At 55.8% G+C, this 18,908-nt stretch overlaps 1 protein-coding gene across 4 annotated transcripts in view; it reads left to right on the plus strand.

Moving 5' to 3' along the window:
- TFAP4 (transcription factor AP-4) overlaps positions 1 to 15,439 on the plus strand; it is a 33,719-nt gene extending 18,280 nt beyond the window's left edge. The window contains exons 1-7 of one of the 4 annotated variants that reach the window (XM_082643827.1): positions 3,201 to 3,535; positions 11,082 to 11,247; positions 11,358 to 11,456; positions 11,856 to 12,026; positions 12,630 to 12,770; positions 13,405 to 13,560; positions 14,379 to 15,439. In XM_082643827.1, coding sequence (XP_082499953.1) covers positions 3,447 to 3,535; positions 11,082 to 11,247; positions 11,358 to 11,456; positions 11,856 to 12,026; positions 12,630 to 12,770; positions 13,405 to 13,560; positions 14,379 to 14,573 — 1,017 coding nt within the window. In that variant the 5' untranslated portion in view covers positions 3,201 to 3,446 and the 3' untranslated portion in view covers positions 14,574 to 15,439. Of the gene's footprint in view, positions 1 to 3,200; positions 3,536 to 10,315; positions 10,563 to 11,081; positions 11,248 to 11,357; positions 11,457 to 11,855; positions 12,027 to 12,629; positions 12,771 to 13,404; positions 13,561 to 14,378 lie in introns of those variants that run through there. The other 3 variants (XM_082643828.1, XM_082643826.1, XM_082643829.1) reach the window with 3 other exon arrangements.
- Positions 15,440 to 18,908: the final 3,469 nt, after the last annotated feature.

The following is an 18,908-nucleotide window of genomic DNA, read 5'->3' on the forward strand; positions in this document are numbered from 1 at the left end:
CTGAATAATACTCCCTTGTTTGAACAGACCACATTTTGTTTATCCATTTATCCATTGATGATGGACCTTGGGTTGTTTTCACCCTTGGCTATTGTGAATCATGCTGATGTGAATACTGGTATATGATCATCTGTTTGAGTCCTTGTTTTCATTCTTTTGGATGTGTACCTAGGAGTGGAATAGATGGAGCATATTGTAACCTCTGCCAGGTTTTGTATGGCTCATGAACTGAGAATGGTATGGTAGACAGAGAAATGACCTCCCCAAGATGTTCATGTCCTAATCTCTGGAGCCTGTGAATAAGTTACCTTACATAGCAAAAGGGGCTTTGAAGATATAATTAAGGATCTTGAGATGGGGAAATTATTCCAGATTATCTGCTTGGGCCCAAGGTCATCATATAAGGGTGGGTGGGGGGTCAGAGTCAGAGAAGGAGATGTGATGACCAAAGAAGTTGGAGTGATGCACTCTGAAGATGAAGGAAGGGGCCAGGAGCCAAGAAATGTGGGCAGGCTCTAGAAGTTGGAAAAGGTGAGGAAATGGATTCTCCCCTAGAGCCTTCAGAAGGAGTGCAGCCCTGCTGACACCTTGATTTCAGACAAATACAACCCATTTGGACTTCTGACCTCCAGAGAACAATTTTTTTTTTTTAATTGGCTGCACTGTGCAGCTTTCGGGATCTTAGTTCCCTGACCAGGGATTGAACCCTGGCCCATGGCAGTGAAAGCACCGAGTCCTAACCACTGGACAGCCAGGGAATTCCCTTGTGTTGTTTTAAGTCACTAAGTTTGTGGTAATTTGTTACAGTAGCAATAGGAAGCTAACACAAATATTTTTAAAAAATTTTTATTGAAGCACAGTTGATTTACAATGAGTTAATTTTTGCTGTACAGCGAAGTGATTCAGTTATATATATATATATTTCATATTCTTTTTCATTATGGCTTATCACAGGATATTGAATATAGTTCCCTGTGCTATACAGTAGGACCTTGTCGTTTATCCATCCTATATATAATAGTTTGCATCTCCTAATCCCAAACTCTCAGTCCTTCCCTCCCCACCCCCCGCTCCTTTGGCAACCACAAGTCTGTTCTCTATGTCTGTGAGTGTGTTTCTGTTTCTTAGATATGGTCACTTGTGTCATATTTTAGATTCCACATGCAAATAACTTTTACACGCCCTTTATAGAAAAAGTTTGCTGACACCTAACTTAGAGCAAGAAGGTGAGGGGTAAAGTCAGGTACTAAGGATAAAGGGGATTTTGCTGAACACCCTTTGAGGGCTCCAGAGGGCACAGTGGACTGACTTAGGAGTTGGGAAGGGATCAGACTAAGGGGTGTACAGAGCCTCCTGGGAATGGAAAACGGCCTGGAGTCTGGGGACTTCTGGTGCTACTGCCGTGAAGTGGGTTAGTGATGGGAGTGTTGGAGTGGGGCAGTGGGAGCAGTGGGGGCAGTGATGACGTTTCAGGCCTTGGGGCAGGAGCAGCTGAGCCAGGGGGGTGTGGGTTTGTGCATCTGAGACAGCAGAGGGCTGTAGATGAGAAGACGCCTTTGGCAGAAATGGGGAGGCCAGTCTGAATGACAGTGTGCTCGCAGGAACCGGGCTCAGGCTGGGTCAAGGCATTTCTGTAGAAGACAGAGCAAAGGGTGGACACACTTCTCCCAGCTCTCGTTCATTCATTCACCCAGGCACTGTGGACGCTGCTCAGTGTACACAGTTATGTGGCCCTGTATCCTATGTTGTCCCCAGATGTCATCCTTCCTGTCCCCACAGTGAAGCCTCCCAGGGACTGTGATGTTACACGGTCCGGGATCTGTACTTACAGAAACAGCCTGACAGCTTACTTTAAGGATTGGAAAATATTCACGCAAAACTGCCAGGCATCTACAAGGTGCTCCGAATATCTAATAACAGTAACATTTCCTAATAATAACAGTAATCCTTGTTATAAGTAGCAGTATTTCAATTAGGAGGCGCGATTTGGGCGGAACCTGGAAGGCGGATGGGATTGGGAAAGGCGGTGGGCAGGAGGGAGGACATTCCAAGGCAAGCGCGGTCTTCCTGAGCCAGGGGCCAACCTCCAGGAGCCAGGGGAGGGGACGCGGGAAGGGCGGACGGAAGCTCGCCGCCAAGGCGTCCCTCCCTCACCCGCTCCAGGCCTTCACCCCTAGTAGAGAGCGCACCCTGGCGGGGGAGCAAGTCTCGCACTGGCTTCGCCCTGAATGGGAAGATGCAGCCTTCGCCTGCCCAGGCCAAGCTAGGGCGTGCCTCCTGCTGTCCAGCCTCCCAGCGGAGGGGTAAAGCGAGGGGGCATAGGAGGCGACCCGGCAGCATCCACCAAACCTCCCAGCCGCGCTGGCAGCCCGCCTCCGGGGCCGCTGCTGTCCTGGCCCGCCTCCACCCTTCCCTCCCCGCCGGGGCCCCTGCTTCCTAAGGCAGCCCCAGGATCCGAGGCGCCCGGCGCGCCCCCATTTGCCCTCCCCTCCCCGGCTCCGGGATTCCCAGGCTCCGGAGCCCAGGCCGGGCGGGCAGTGGCGGGCAGCTAGGCAGGGAGCGAGTGAGGGAGGGGGCTGGCCGGCCTCTGAAGTCGGCCCCAAGTTACATGTGGGAAGCGGTGGCTATGACGCAAGTTTCCAGGGGGCCCTGGGCTCGGAGGGAGCGCGCCAGAGCAGCTCCTCTATGTGCAGTTGCAACCGAAGAAGAAAAAAGCCCGGAGCAGCACCTCAGGCCGCCTTCGCCTTCGCCGGGCCCAGCTGCACACCCCCGCCCCCCGACGGCCGCCAAGCGCGCAGACCCTGCACGGATCAGTCCCCGCCGGACCCCGGGCGCGCGGGCTGGGTTTCCTCGCTGTGGCTGGCTTTTTTTTTTTTTTTTTTTGCTACGCTTGCCAACCTGTCAGCTGATGGACCTCATCACCCATAGTGGCGCATGTAGCTCGGCCGCAGCTCGCTCCATTCACGCCGCGCCCTTCAAGCCCGCCCGCGGCCCCCGCACCCGGAGCTCGTGGGGAGGCGCGCAGACCCTGGCCACCACTCGCCCCTGGGGGCCAGCGCCCCTCTCGCCCGGGCCTCGCGCCGCCCTGGGGGGCGCTGCAAATAGTCCTTTGTTTACATGCAATTCCTTACTCCGCGGAAGGAGGCCGGGGGAGTGCTGAGTTTTCACCAGCTGTTTCCCGCCTTGAAACAGACATCTGATCAGCTGCAAACACACACACACACACACACACACACACATATACACACGCCCGGGGAGGCAGGCCGGAGAGACCTCCCTCCCGCCCCTCCCGCCCGCCTCCCTCCCCTCGCCGCCGCCGCAGCCAGCATCTGGGACCGGCCGATTCTGCACCTCCGTCCGGCGCTGCCCTTTGATTCGGATTTCCATCTTGTATTCTCCGGCGGACCGCGGGACCTGGCTCGTGCAGAGGAGGGGGGCCGATCGCTATGGAGTATTTCATGGTGCCCACTCAGAAGGTGCCCTCTTTGCAACATTTCAGGAAAACAGAGAAAGAAGTGATAGGAGGGCTCTGTAGGTGTGTACTCCTCCTCCCCCTCACCCCCTTCCCACGATTGCAGCCCCTGGCTAGTCCGCCCCGGCGGGCGCGCGTGTGCGCACGCATGGCCCGCGCCGCGGACCCTCTCGCCTTTCTTAGCCGCCGGGGTGGCTGCAGCCCTGCGCGCCAGGCTCGGGCCGCTCGGGGACCCTCCTCCCTCGGAACGTGGGGGCCCCGAGCGGCCCCGGTCACTTTTGTCCGCTGCAGGCGGGCGAGTCGCGACGTTTGTAAATTGCAAACAGACCCACGTGGTTCTGCAGCAGTCCCGGCCATGCTTGGTGCTGGTGGCTTCCCCCCCCTCGCTTCCTCCTCCCCCCCTCCCGCGGCGGCTTCCTTCCTCTCCCTCGTTCATCGCTTTCTCTGGGCGCCCCCTGCAAGGGGGTCTGGGGGACCCGGGGCGCGCGTGGGGCCGCGGCGCGGACGGCTACAATGCAGCTAAGCCGCGGCTCCGAGCGCGGGGGGGCGGGCGGGGAGCCGGGTGGTGTGAGTGTTTGAAGGGAGCGGCTGCAGCGGGGTCGGGGGGGCGTGCTGGAGTCGGGGTGCGGGAGTGGGCGGGACCCGAGGGGCCGGCGCGGCCCGCCGGGAGCGCCGTGGACCCGGGCATGTTGGCGGCCACTCGCTAGCTCACCGCCCGCGCCCGGGCGCTGTTTACTAGCGAGGCCTGGACGTGACTCTGCAGCCCTCTTGGAGTAGGCGGACCTCAGCGCGCCGCCTCGCGGGAGCAGTAGTTCTCCGCGCCGCGTCGGTGCGGCATTGTGGGAGTTGTAGGCGCGCCTGGGCCACGCTTTACCCGCACAAAGCTCTGACCCCGCGGGCGGGATGGGCGAGGCAGGCCGGGTTCGGGGCTTTTGGGGGAGGGGGCATCAGAGGTCGCCCCTAGCCTCACCAGGCCGCTGCCCGCCGCACGTGGGTCTCCGCTGCAAACTTTCCGGTCTCGTGCCCCTCCCCCCAGCCGTAAACCGAAAGCGTCCGGTTGCCCAGCAGGCTGGGTGGGTGGGTGGATGGGTGGTCCGAGATCCCTAGCCTTCCCCAGGAGGCACTTTCTTAGTTTGGCCCGGGTTGCTCCAGATCTACCCTTAACCGAAGAGTTATGGGTTAGCGGAATCGCCCTGGACAGTTGTTAAAATGCACACGCCCGCAATTCCGATCGCTAGGAGAAGGGCCTGGGCATCTGCATGTTGAACACGACCTGCAGGACGGCGATACTGCGTGGGTTGTTCTCTACGGGTCCAAGTATGGGACCTGTGGCCCCTTTCCTGCCTTGCTACTTTAGGAGCGAAATGGCTCCCCAGGGCTGGGGCCACGTGCTCTGCGGTCCTGGGCAGGCAAGGCGGGGATTGAGGGAGGAGGAGCCGCAGGCGGTGTGGCCCAGGCTGGTCGACACCAGGGGCTGCAGAAACCAGGTTGGGGGAAGGTTGCTGCACACGTATACACCCCCTACACCCCCCCACCCCCCGCACACACCAGGGCTCCCACCTTAACTACTCTTAAGTTCAAGGTGGTGGGCAGTCAGCAGCACCACCCTGAGTGTTGGCCCTTCCCTAAGGACCACCTGGAGGGCTTAGCTGTAATAAGTGGAAAGAAAAAAAAAATTCTGGAGCACATAATGCATTGTAAGGATTCGTTTTGCGAGATTTTTCTCACTGAATTGTCACAATCTTCCTCTGAGTAAAGTGGCTTTATGATTTCTGTGTGGGCGAAGGATAGGTTTGGGAAGGAACAGGTAGGGCAAGTGGTGGGGCTGGGACTTGAACTCTGATCCCAGAGCCCTGCTCTTACCCTGAGCTGCTGATTGCTCAGAGGGGGCCTGGGCAGTGAGGATGTGGGTTGAGCTGCCCCAGATGCTGGAGTGGACATTCTGGGCCTGATCCCAGGCAGGCTTGGTACCATAGGACCCTCTGGTTGCCAGGCCTGGGCCTTGGCCGCGTCCTCTCTGGGCCCCCTAGGACTCCAGCTTGACCTGTTCCTCTTCCAAGCCCCCCTTCAGAGGAGTCCAGAAGTCCCTTAGGGACCAAGTGCCCCAGGGTTGGGCACGGGGACTACTCAGCTTGTCCAGCTGTGAGACAGTTGTCAGCCCATGCACTGGGTGTGGATTTGGGGCCTCTGGGTTTTTTCATTTTCAGGAGGAGCTGCCTGGTGAGGTAGGATTGAGTGTGGGTTGGGCGGGGCCTTCTGGCCGGATATACTCGCTTCTCAGGCTGGTGGACTTTGCTTCATCCCTCAGTGACTAGCAGGGCTCCCTGCTTCTCTCCTCAGTCTCCCAGAGGGGACGGTACTGTACAGCGGGGGGCCATACCCGACAGCGGCAGCACATAAGCTGTGTGGTTTTGGACATGTTGCCTAACTGCTCTCAGCCTCCGTAAAATGGAGCACCTGTGAAGGTTGGCCATGTGTGTGGAAAGTGCCTGGTAGCTATTAAGTGGCGCTCAGATTCTTAGAAGCAGGAGCATGGTGGTCTTAAAGAGTTTACCTACTGCCTGCCATAGGGGGGAAAGGGACCAGCTCCCCTCAGAAGGAGTTAGAGAACAATTAGGGACTTTGGAGTGTGTTGGGTCCCTGATCTGGTATTTACGAGGCACCTACTTCGTGCTGGGATTGAGGACACCACAATGAACGAGAACTTGCTCCTGTTCTAAGAGCTGGAAGTCTCATGGTGCTACAGGACAAGTCAGTTTCCGTAGAGCCATGGGTTCTCCTGCGATCCTGGGTACAAACTCTGAAAGAACAAGGCATCCTGTTATCCTCAATCTGTCTCCCTTATTTTTTTTCCTCCATCTTTTTTTTTGTTTTGTTTTGTTTTTGTTTTGTTTTTTTTTGCGGTACGTGGGCCTCTCACTGTTGTGGCCTTTCCCATTGCGGAGCACAGGCTCTGGACGCGCAGGCTCAGCGGCCATGGCTCACGGGCCCAGCCGCTCCGCAGCACGTGGGATCCTCCTGGACCGGGGCACGAACCCGTGTCCCCTGCATCGGCAGGCGGACTCTCAACCACTGCGCCACCAGGGAAGCCCCCTCCCATCTTTTTTAAACTTCACCACGACCCTATGAAGTGAGGCAGTATTCCCCTGTTTTATAGATGGGGAAACTGAGGCTTTGAGAGACTAAGTGGCTAAGCTTGGGGTTCCATAGCTAGTAAGTGGCAGGGCTGGAATTTCCACTTGAACCCAGTGCAGGGCTCCCTCTGAGGGGCTGGAGAAGCTGTGGGGAGGGGGTGTTTCTGATGGGAACAACCTGGACGTGGTTTGTTCTGGGACTAAGGGCAGGGCGTATGGATAGAAGCAGCGGGGATGGGCGAGGGCCCCAGGCTGCTTCAGTACCTGCTGCAGAGAGAAGGATAGGGGCCTTGGGCATCCTTGATGAGAGGGTCGTTTTCCTCCTGTCCTCCTTTTGGGGTATGGGAGAAACCCTGCGTGGGCTTTCCCACCTCTGACTGTGTAGACATTGAGTGGTGGGTGTGTGAGTGACTTTGGGCAGTGTGAAATGAGAGTTCTCAGTGGCTAATTTGAGACTGGAGCCAGGCAGGGGTGTGTGGGGATTAGGGGATACCAGTTTGCCCTTGGGCTAGGCAGGAGGAACAGGTACAGTTCCGGATCTAGAATTGAAGAGCTGGCTTCCTGCCCTTGAGCCTCTGGTTGGGATGTGGGCATTATTCCGGGGGGGGGCGGCTGTCTTGGGGGCACGCTGGTAGAGGGGGGTGGCAGCTCCGGTCGTGGCACTGGAGGCTGGTATGCAAACAGTTCCTTGGCCATTGGCTGCCCAGCCCCAGGAGACTGGCTGGCTGAGGCTCTCAGGGAGGGAGACAAGTAAGAGAGAACATCTGTGGACCAGGCCTCACTGCTCACCTGAGTGGGTCTGAAGTTGATGTGAAGGAGATGGAGGACCTTACAATTACTGTAAATCATGTTTACTTCTGCAAAACTCAGAAAGAAATGTAAGAAACTTTCAGGCGTTTGCAGAAATATCCACTTTATCTAGTAGAGTAGCAGCTGGAAATGCTAATTAGCCATCCTGTATAGGAACCCCTGGATAGCCATGATTCCACTCATCAGAACCCCTGGTTAGTCTGCATTCTATTAAAGAAACTTCCAGGGCTATTTAGGTGAGTTGGTCTTGGTGGCGGCCTAAGTCCCTATGAGGAACTGTGGCTTTGGGGTGAAGTCTGTTTTCTGGGACTTAAGTCTGTACTAGGTTAACCAGCAGCTGGTTCCTGAACCAGGAGGCTGGGCTGATGGACTTGGTGGTAAAAGGGACAGGATAGAACATTCGGAAGAGCCAGGATGAGCAGGCCCTTTCTCCCTGCCTGGACGCCAGGCCCCTTCCTTCTGGGAACTTCTGGGCTGGGGCCTTCAGGCCTGGGGTCCTGTGGTCTCCTTTGGTGTCTCCCCAGCTCGTGGGCATCCTGGGGAGAAGGGAGGGGCTGAACGTTGGCTTCCCTGGGCTGAGGTTTCATGGGCAGATGAGCTGGCTGGTCGGGCTGCGGCAGTGGTGGGGGGCAGTGGGTGTTGAGTTCTGGCTTCAGCCTGGGGAGTTGGTGGGACTTGGGGGCTGGGAAGTGCAGGAGGTGCGTTGCAGCTGTACCCTGCTATGCCCGCTGTCATGGTGTGATCTTGGCCAAGTCACTTCACTTCTGGGCCTTGTCCTGTCCCACCATTTGTCAGGAGGGCCAGGGCGCTGCCTCTTGAGGCCCCACACAGGGCTCTGGTAAGCAGGGCTATGTGTGAGCCCTCAGTAGAGGGTGCCACCCCTGGGTGGGGGAGGAGAGCATTCATTTTGTCTCCTGCAGGTGCCTGTGGTGCCCTGGTGTGGCTGCCTGACCTTGGACATGTCACTTCCCCTCCCAGAACCCTAGATTCCTCATTGCAACGCAGCCACCCAACTGGGTGTCCACGGTAGTCAGACAGGGAAAAATATATAAAAAGTTCTGCGAGTGATAGTAAGAGTTAACCTGATGGCAGTGCACACCCATGCTCAATCCTTTCTACAGGGGAGACTGTCACCTGTCTGTCGGGGTGTCCAGCTCTGAGGGATGGTGCAGAGCCCACTCTGCCCTGTGGGTAAGAGCAAGGCTCTGGGATCAGGGTTCAAGTCCCAGCCCCAGCGCTTACTGTAGCTGTTCCCTTCCCAAGCGTCAGTGTCCTCATGCCATAAAGCCGCTTAACTCAGAGGAAGATTGAGATGGTTCAATGAGAAAATTCCAGCAAAGTGAGTCCTTAGCACATTACATTAAGAACTCAAGACTTTTTTATATTTTATTTTATTTTTTTGGCCATGTCCCTTAGCTTGTAGGATCTTAGTTCCCCAACCAGGGATTGAACCCCAGCCCACGAAGTGAAAGTGCCAAGTCCTAACCACGAGACTGCCAGGTTAAAACAGTAACTCTGTTGCTAGGGTCTCCAGGTGGGCCTTCTGAAAGGGCCAGCACTCAGGGTGACCCAGGGCTGGACATGGGTCTCCTTTTTGACCCCTTACCACTCTGGTCAGCTCTGACCTGTGGGCATCACCAGGGAGTACCCAGGGGTGGGGTGAGTCGGGGTGGGGGGCGGTCTCTCCCTGTATCTCTCCGGGGCAGGGATTGGGAAGCTCCCAGACAGATCTCAGTCACTCAGTGGCTTGGCTTCCTAGGGATATTTCTCCCCGTGTCTTTACGTTTTTTTTTTTTTTTTTTTTTGGCTGCCCTATGTGGCATGTGGGATCCTAGTTCCCCGACCAGGGATCAAACCCGTGCCCCATGCAGTGGAAGTGCAGAGTCTCAACCACTGGACCACGAGGGAAGTCCCCGCTCCCCATGCCTTTAATCCACCTGCCGCAGAGGGTCTGGAGGGCACTGCCAGACCCAGGAGCCTGGACTCAGTTCTGATCCACCCCCCAAGCCCCCCACCCTCACCCCACCCTGCCTGCAAAGGGGTAGGCAAGCCACTGCGTATCAGGTCTCTGACCTGCATCCTCCCCTTTTCACCATCACCCCCACTGTAGGGGCAGGGAAACTGATAGAAGGGAGGTGCCCCTGGCCCAGAAGTGGGGGAGGCAGATGCCCGGCTGTCTGACCCTAAAATTGTGTCCCTCCCACTCTGAGCCCTAAGTCTCATTTGTAAATGGGGGTCGTGGGCCCCCTTTCCAGTGCTGTGAGGGAACTGTATCTTGGGGAGGGTCTCAGGGAGACGCTGGGGGTGCTGGTGGAGGACAGGGCTTCAGACCCCCAGCAGCGGCTGATGTGGAGCCTGCTCCCAGCCCACCCCCAGCTGATGACCCTCTCTGTGGGGAGAGGAGGCAGAGACCCAGGAGAGGGCAAGAGCGAGTTTAGGGTCCCTCAGGGAGCTGCGGGGGGACAGGTGGGGCAGGCCGGGGGGCCAGCAAGGCCTCGGTTGTATCTAGCTGTTGCAGATGTGCTCCTCTCCTAGGTTTCCAAGCAAACTCCTTTTTGCCTAGGGATGGGCATGGGAGCCTGGGCACCTACCTCTTTGAGCCCAGGCTCCCCCACCAATGGAACAAGGCTGCCCAGAATCCTTTCCCCATTCTCCTAGACCCAGAGGTGTGAGCTCTCTTGGCCCAGGCCTGGACCAGGTCACCCCAGGAGGGCCCCTCAGGAAGAAGCCAGGGCTGTGGCTTTGGGTGGGTCCGGTGGCCTCTTCTGGGAGCCCAGCATCTGGAAGCCATCAGTCCAGGGGCGGGGGAGTTTCAGGAGAGGGCCTGGAAGGGGAGCATGCCTCCTCCAGGCCACACACAGGCCCACCTCTCGGGAGCAGTGGCGTTGGGCCCACAGGCCCCGCTGCAGTCTCTGCCTCTTGCCAATGCCTCTCGGCTGGCAGCCTTGCCCCCTACCGCTTGCCGCCTTCTCTCTCACCCCACTGGCTGCCGCTCCTGCAAGATGCAATCACATAATATGCAATAACATCGCCTACTGCGTGCTGGGAGCCTCGATTCTCTGGCACAGGGTGGGCTTGCCTTTTGGGATGGGTGGGCTTCAGGGAGAACTGTCCCCAGGGGAGGTTGGCCGGGTCCTCTTCCTGGAGTGAGTGGTACCTGTCTTGTCTTGTCTTAGCTCAGGGTCTTGGGCCGGGCTGGGGGCTTATGTAGTAGCTTGTGGCTGTGGGGATGGGAAGGGAGGAGGGACATCTCTCTCAGTCCTCAAGCCTGTGACCTTGGAGGGGGTCCAGGTGCATAGCAAGGAGCTCAGAGGTGTCCCAAGAGCAGGTGTCTCTGATTATCACCTGAGGCCACCTGCATCAGAATCACAGGGATTCTTAGCCATGTGGGTTTCTGGGCCCCACTCAAACCTGCTGGCCAGACACTGGGATCGGGACCTGGGGTCTGCATGCTTATTTTGACACCCAGGCATCCCAGAGCACGCTACTCCATCAGCCCCCTGATCTACTGGGGGTGTAAGCATCAGACAGAGCTGGTATCTTCTGTAGTGGGAGGGATGCCTGTTACACTTAGGCCCCTCTGGAGATGAATTGTAAAGACAGGGGCCACTGGGGGCAGGGCATGGAGGGCGCCCAGCCTGAGCCTGTCCCTGTCCTCCCCACAGCCTTGCCAACATTCCATTGACCCCTGAGACTCAGCGGGACCAGGAGCGGCGGATTCGGCGGGAGATTGCTAACAGCAACGAGCGGAGGCGCATGCAGAGCATCAACGCGGGCTTCCAGTCCCTCAAGACCCTCATCCCCCACACAGATGGAGAGAAGCTCAGCAAGGTGGGCAAGCGCCAGGAGGACTTCCTGGAGGAGGTGGTGGGCTGGAGCAGGGAGATTCGGAAAACACTGTCAGCCAGGGTCCCTGATTTGTCTGTCCCTCCTGCTCTCAGGCAGCCATTCTCCAGCAAACGGCCGAATACATCTTCTCCCTGGAGCAGGAGAAGACCAGGCTCCTGCAGCAGAACACACAGCTCAAGCGCTTTATCCAGGTAGCGCCCTGCCCCCCTCCTGGCTCCCTCTCACTGACATGGGCGTGTCCGGGCCCAACCACTGGCTTGGGACTGTGATGTGGCTGTGGGTCCCTTCTTCCCCACTGACCTGCCTACTTCTGGCACTTGCCTTCCTGCCCAGGCCCTGATTTAGCCAGGGTCAAGTGCAGTGGAGTGGGCTCTGGAAGGAACTGGGTGACTTTTGGGAAGCAAGTCCATTCTGCCTCCTTTCCCAGCCTTGGCTGTCTGGTGGATTTGCACACTGGGGCTCCCCAGTGCCGGTGCACCTGGGTTTGACAGCTTTGGGGGGCTGCGATGGAGCTCCCCACCCCCACTCCTGGTGGTGGTGGTGGTATATGCAGTGTCACAGCACACTCACCGACCCCTTGGGGTCCTCAGGAGCTGAGTGGCTCATCCCCCAAGCGGCGGCGGGCAGAGGACAAGGACGAGGGCATCGGCTCGCCAGACATCTGGGAGGACGAGAAGGCGGAGGACCTGCGGCGGGAGATGATTGAGCTGCGGCAGCAGCTGGACAAGGAGCGCTCGGTGCGCATGATGCTGGAGGAGCAGGTGAGGCAGGTGGCGGGGCAGGTGGGGGATGCTGTCCAGCTCTCTTCCTTTCCTCCTGTTATTTACGGGAGCTCCTGCTTTGTGCCAGGCCTAGGAAAGGGGTGTCCAGTGGGGAGCAAACCACACAGGTCCCAGTCCTTGGGGGTCACCGTCTGCCTGGGGAGAGATGAGTCAAAGGCTCTCACATCGTAATCATGCAGCTGTGATAAAGGCCACGCCGGATGGGTGGGCATCAGGAGGGGGACCTGGGCTGGTTCCAGATGGGACGCCCCATAGCTTCTCTGTGGAAGTGACCTGAGCCGAGGGTGGGAGGGCAAGTCCCACCACTGACCAGGCAGAGGGGGGAGAAGGGTGCTCCAGGCAGAGAGAACAGCATGGGCAAAGGCCTGGGGCTGGAGGCAGGAAGGGAGGGAGCATGGCATGAGGGGGGCTGCATGGGAGGGGAGCAGAGTCAGGGCGGGCCTGGCTGGCTACGGTCAGGACTTTGGTCTCCACCCCGAGGGTGGCAGGGAGGCCGACCTCAGCAGTCTGTGGGCCCTGAGCTGGGGGAGGCGCCAGGATGTGGCCCGGGTCCTACCCCTGAGCCTGCCGTTCCACCCCCAGGTGCGCTCGCTGGAGGCCCACATGTACCCGGAAAAGCTCAAGGTGATCGCACAGCAGGTGCAGCTGCAACAGCAGCAGGAACAGGTGCGGCTGCTGCACCAGGAGAAGCTGGAGCGGGAACAGCAGCACCTGCGGACACAGGTGAGCAGGAGATGCCTGGAGGGGCAGTTTGGGCCTGGGCCGGGGCTCTCAGACTCAATGTTGGTGCCTCTGGGTGTCTAGCAGGGTGGACCCCGGGCCTAAATCGGTAATGCAGATGTTCCTGGCTTCCAGGTGTCTTGCATACATTATTCCATTGAATCCTTCTTGTAGCCCTTTGAGGCCTGAGCTGTTATTACTCCTGTTTACTGATAAGGAACTGGAGGCACAGAAAAGTTCAGTAACACACCCAATATCCTCAGCAGTTTGGCGCAAGGATTTGAACCCTGGCCATCTAAATTCAGTCTGAACTCCCAACCACCACTGTATTTGTTAGATGTGAAGTGCTGGCTTGGCTCTGGAGAGGGAAGGGCCATGCAGTCTTAGACAGCCTAAAGCCCCTCTCCAGGCCACCTTTTCTTCATTCTTAAAATAAGAGGGGTGGGAGGGGTCACAAACAGGACAGCCCCCAGCAAGTGAAGGAGGCCGATGGGCTGTGGTGATCGGTGGAGGCTCTCCAGGCAGCGGGCAGAGGGAGATGGTTTTGGAGGGCCGTCCCACACCCTCTGTGGCGGACAGAAGGGAAGGAGCAGCTCCCAGAACCTTCGTAGAAAGACTGAGGGCCTCTGTCTTGCAGCTCCTGCCCACTCCAGCCCCTACCCACCACCCCACGGTGATCGTGCCGGCGCCAGCGCCCCCTCCCTCCCACCACATCAATGTCGTCACCATGGGCCCCTCCTCGGTCATCAACTCTGTTTCAACATCCCGGCAAAATCTGGACACCATTGTGCAGGTACCTGGCTTGGGGAGGGCGCAACGCATGGGGGGTCGTCCTCTGAGAATGGGCCCTTTGTGGGGAGACAAGAAAGTGGGCGACTGGAGGGGATTGAGACAGAGCTTGAGCTTTGTGGGGAGGAAGTCTGGAAGCCAGATGGGTCTCCATCTCTGCATCTGGGGTGAGGGGCAGGGGGGGGACTGGATGGCCCGGAAGACCCCATTCCTTCTCTCCACGTGGCATTTGCTGAGGGGGGTCCTTTGTTCCCGGAGCCCCTGCTTTCAGAGTTCCTGCATCCAGCTCTTGGATTGGTCCAGGACCTGGGATGGGGGTGGAGGTGTCAGTGACCGGTTGGGTGACAGTGAAGCCTGGCTTCACTGTCAGCTCTGAAGGTCAAACCTGAAGTCACTATTGTGCCCAGCCTGGGGCAGAGCCCTCTCGGGAGGCCCAACAACATTGCAAAGAAAGAAACAATTAACCCAAAACGCCCAAACAGAAAAAAGGCCATCAACCCCCAGAACTTGAGTTGCACATAAACCCGACAAATCGAATAATAAAATTTATAACAGAGACCTTCCATAAGCCAACAGGCAGGCTTTGAAATATATAAATGAGCGTAAGAAGCTTGTGACTTCACGCAGCTGGGCACTGTCTCCCCTCCAAGTCTTTTTCAGCTCAGCAGAGGGCTTCTGAAGTTTGTTCCTCCTGACTCTGGCAGGCTGCCCCTGCTTTGCCAGGCTTACTTTTGGACCTTTCTGGGGGGGGGGGTGTGGGTGGTGGGGGAGATGGTGGCTGTCCACATGGCCCCACCATCCTCATGGCAGCCTCTCCCCCAGGCGATCCAGCACATCGAGGGCACCCAGGAAAGGCAGGAGCAGGAGGAGGAGCAGCGTCGAGCCGTCATCGTGAAGCCGGTCCGCAGCTGCCCCGAGGCCCACGCCTCCGACACCGCCTCCGATTCGGAGGCCTCGGACAGCGACGCCATGGACCAGAGCCGGGAGGAGCCAGTGGGGAACGGGGGGCTTCCCTGACCACCCCCCAGCCCTCCTCTCCCTTCTGGGGGCTGGAGGGGGCGGGGCAGCAACTGGGAGAGATGAGGGTGAACGAGTGAGGAATTTTTACAAAATTACGGCATCATTTGGGTCTCTTTTATGACCTATTTTTCAATACTGTAAATCGACCTTTGAGTGAAGCCACCCAACCCGAGGTCCGGGGCTGGAGCGGCAGGAGCGCGTGGCAGCACCGGGACACCTGGGGCTGGGCCTCGGCCCCGGAGGCTGGGGAAGCGGACACGGAGGTGCCTGGCCTCTCTCCGCCAAAAAGCATTTTTTCATTGAAACATGTTTTTAAGAACAGGGAAAATCAAACAAAACCCCAAGGTATTTCTGCCCTCCCCAGAGCCAGCCCTATGACCGTCAGTTTTTAATTACCCCTTCCCTCCTCTTTTTGGTGTTCTTTCTCCTTTAAGCACTTACGTGGGTTGGGGGTCTGGCTGGGTCGGGGCTCTCGGGGTCCGGGAGTCTCCATTGCTTCTCGGTTGGGGTTTGCTGCTGCCCTTCTTCCCTCCCCTCCCTGTCTCAGCACTAGGAATCGCCACTCTCCACCACTGTCCGGCCCCCACCTCTCCCTCCAGGTTTCCCATCTTCCACCCCAAAAAAGTCTTCGTCTTTCTCTTTTTGTTTTGTTTGTTGTTGGTTCTTTTTTGGTTTTAGTTTAGTTTTTTTTTTTTTTGGTTTGTTTGTTTTGGTTTTTTTGTTTTGTTTTTTTTTTTTACAATTTTGAGGTCTTTGTGTTCAAGGAGAAGCTATTATATTTTGTTAAGAAAGTGGGGGGGAAAAACCAAGAGGCCACTGTGCCTTTATAAAGAAACAAAATAAAGTTTGTACTTTGTTTTTTAGCTTCTGTGTCTCCTGGATGTGTGCTGTCATGAGGAGCTGGCAAAGGCTTCCTGGGGTAGTGTAGGGGGTGTTCTCTGGGCCCACTGGAGGGGATTGGATGTGGGTGAGCGTGATGACTCCCCCAACTTATGTGTGGTGTTATGATGAGAAATTGGCATCCTTAGACTCCCTGGGTTTACTCTGGGGATTCTGCAAAGATGGGAGATGGTGTTGGGGCCGAGGTGAGTGGCTCCCAACTCCTCCTTGGTGGGAGGCAAGGAGAGAATGAACAACGAAGCCATAGGTTCCTGTCTCCTAGAGAAAGGACACAAGATGCTCAGTGGTCCTGATTGATCCCTAGGCTTTGCAACTTCCTCGGCTTGTGTAACCTCTTGGAACTTCAGTATCCTCATCTACAGAAGAGAAGTGAGCACTCCCTTATGGTGTGGTGTTTAAGAGCTCAGGTCCTGGGGTTGGTCTGCTGGTGATCAGATCCACCTTGGGCAAACCACTTGATCTTTGAGACTCAGTTTTCTCTTCTGAAAGTTGAGAATCATAATGGCACAAGGACATTACATCTTAACTGGTAAGGGGGTGGTCCTTTAAATTCCTTAATCCTCCATGACCAGAGATTGCTATATAATGTGTCCCTCTTGACCTGCTTTTCCTCAGGTACATGACAGGTACGTGGGGACTGAGGCCAGAGAGGAAGAATAGCTGATTCACATCTCACCCCACAATGAATGCCTCCAGACAGGAATTTGTTGAATAGAAAGGCAGGCAGGAGCCTGCATTTTTTTTCTTTTTTAGAACTTTTAATACTTTTTTTTTTAGTGAAATTCACATAACTTAAAATTAAGCATTTAGAAAGGAACAGTTCAGTGGCATTTACTACATTACTATGCTGTGCAACCATCACCTCTATCTAGTTCCAAAACATTTCTCACTCCAAAATGAACCCCTTACCCATTAGTCAGTCTCTCCCCATTCCTCCCTTCTCTGAGCCCCTGATAACCACCAATGTGCTTTTTGTTTTTTAGTGTTTAAAGAAATTAAAGTGTAATTTAACTTCGGTAAAAATTTAGTTTTTGCTTGTGGGAGTTTTGACAAATATGTAACCATCACCATAATCAAGATATAGTTTCTTCATCCTTGTGTTCCCCTATGTCCCTTTGTGGTCCACCCAGCCCCTGGCAACCACCGACCAATCTATTCCTATGGTTCCTATAATTTTGCCTTTTTCAAAATGTCATATACTATAAATATATTCATTTACAGTATATGACATTACATATTTAGCTTGAGTCTGGCTTCTTTCACTTAGCATTATTACTGTAGTTTTCTCTTTTGGGATATATTTAGATATATTTACATAAATTAAATGCGCGTTTGAGGGAGCCGTCTTCACTAGGATATGGGCGGGGACGCCCCTTCCCAAGGCCAGCAGAGCGACCCCTTTTGGCCAGGTGCAAGGCGCGTCCGACGGGTTCCAGGCAGCTCCTGAGAGGGTCAATAGAGGGCGCTATGGAACCAGGACTTCTGGCCCAGCAAGGCGGAGGCTCCGCCTCCTTCCGGTGTCTGTGGAACTACGCAGTTCCTATAGGCCAGAGGCGCGGCTCAGGGGCGGGGCCAGGGGAATACCCCAAGCCCAGACCTGTCGTGGCGCGCCCAGCGGCCGTAGGCGGTCTTACCAGCAGGCGGCGGGAATCAGGGGCGCGGCCTCCGTCCCGCCTCTTCCCGGACTCGCTCCGCCCCGCCCCTCGGTGCGCATGCTACTTGGTGCCTCAGGCCATCTCGCGCGCTCCCGACTGCAAGCTCCTCTGGCCCAAGCTCGGCCCCGCCCCGCGCGCTCTCACGCACGCTCCGCACGCAAACGCCACGAGCCCGCGGTTCCTGCGTGTCCTCCGCGTGGAGGCGCTCGCCGGCTTTCCCTTGCATCCGCGGGCTCGAAGGACGCGGCCACGGGTGGTGGTGCCTGCGCTGCCCGGCGGAAGTCCGGTACGCTGCACACGTGACTTACGACGGTCTAGAGGCCATGGTCAGAAAGGAGCAAGAGACATTAATTTTAATAGCACGTTTCCTTTTAACCCACAGTGTCTGAAACGTTGCCATTTCCTCACAGGTGATGAATGCAAGAAACTACCCACGAAGTATCTCATTCTTTTCTTCCTGCCGAGTCTGGGAGCCCTGTGTGTATCTTGCCCTGGCTACACCTCCGTGGGTACGGCCGCGGGTCGGGGGGCGTCGGGGGCACGTGGGAGCCAGGCCAGGGGGTCGGAAAGGGCATGGTATCCTGCGGGCAGTGCGGACACTGGCCTGGGAGGAGGAAGAAGTGGAGGGACCAGATCGTAGAGGACTTCCAAGCCACACTAAGAAGCTTGAATTTTATTTTTTTGTGATGGGAAGGGGTTTAGGAGAGACACGATCAATGCAAAGTTCAACAAAACCTGTCTTAAAAACCTTTTTATTGAAGTACCGTATAAAGTACACTCAGAAGAGGGCTCATAACTGAAGTGTTTAGCTCCGTGAATTTTCACAAACGAATATACACCCGTGTAGCCGGCACTCCACCAAGCCCTCAAGTGGTTTGCTTCTTAAAACTTAATTTTTGGAAGTATAGAAATGTACGGGGAGGCCCCCTGCACCCTTCACCCCGTCTCTCCCAGTGCTAGCGTCTTGTTTGCCTAATGTATGGTATGGAAACCAGGTGATCGCTGTCAGTGCCCACCACAGGGCTTATTCAGATTTTACAGTTTTACATGCTCTCACTTATGTATATGTGTGTACAGTTGCTGTGTACCATTTTGCAGCAGCAGTGTTTGAGAATTGGAGTTGCTGTGCAACCTCATCAGCACTTGATATTGTCGGATCATTATATTTTTCAGGTTTTTTTTTTTTTTTTTCAGCAAATTTGGTAGGTGTAGAGTGGAATCTCATCACAGTTTTATTTATTTATTTATTTTTGTCCACACAGCCTGGTATGCGGGATCTTAGTTTCCCGATGGGATGAAACCTGCACCCTCCGCAGTGAAAGCACAGAGTGCTAACCACTGGATCATCAGGGAATTCCCCACAGTTTTAATTTCTATCACTATAGATCAGTTTTGTCTATTTAATTAATTTATTTATTTTAAAATTTTGGTCGTGCCACACAGCTTGCAGGATCTCAGTTCCCTGACCAAGGACTGAACTCCCGGACACAGCGGTGAAAGTGCTGAATCCTAATAACCACTAGACCACCAGGGAACGCCCTAGTTTTGTTTATTTTAGATCTTCATACAAATCATACAGTATATATACTCTTTTTGTCTGGCTTCTCTTAATATAATTTTTTGAGATTCATGTATGGTTTTGTGTATATTAGCAGTTAGTTCATTTTTATTGCGAAGAATATTGCATTGTATTAACGTACCACAAATTTGTTTAGCCAGTCACCTAACAATGGGCATTTAGGTTGCTTCCAACTTAACGGCTATTATGAATATATTT

Source organism: Mesoplodon mirus, assembly GCF_964341445.2.
Source record: "Mesoplodon mirus genome assembly, chromosome: 15".
NCBI classification, from domain to species: Eukaryota; Metazoa; Chordata; class Mammalia; order Artiodactyla; family Ziphiidae; genus Mesoplodon; species Mesoplodon mirus.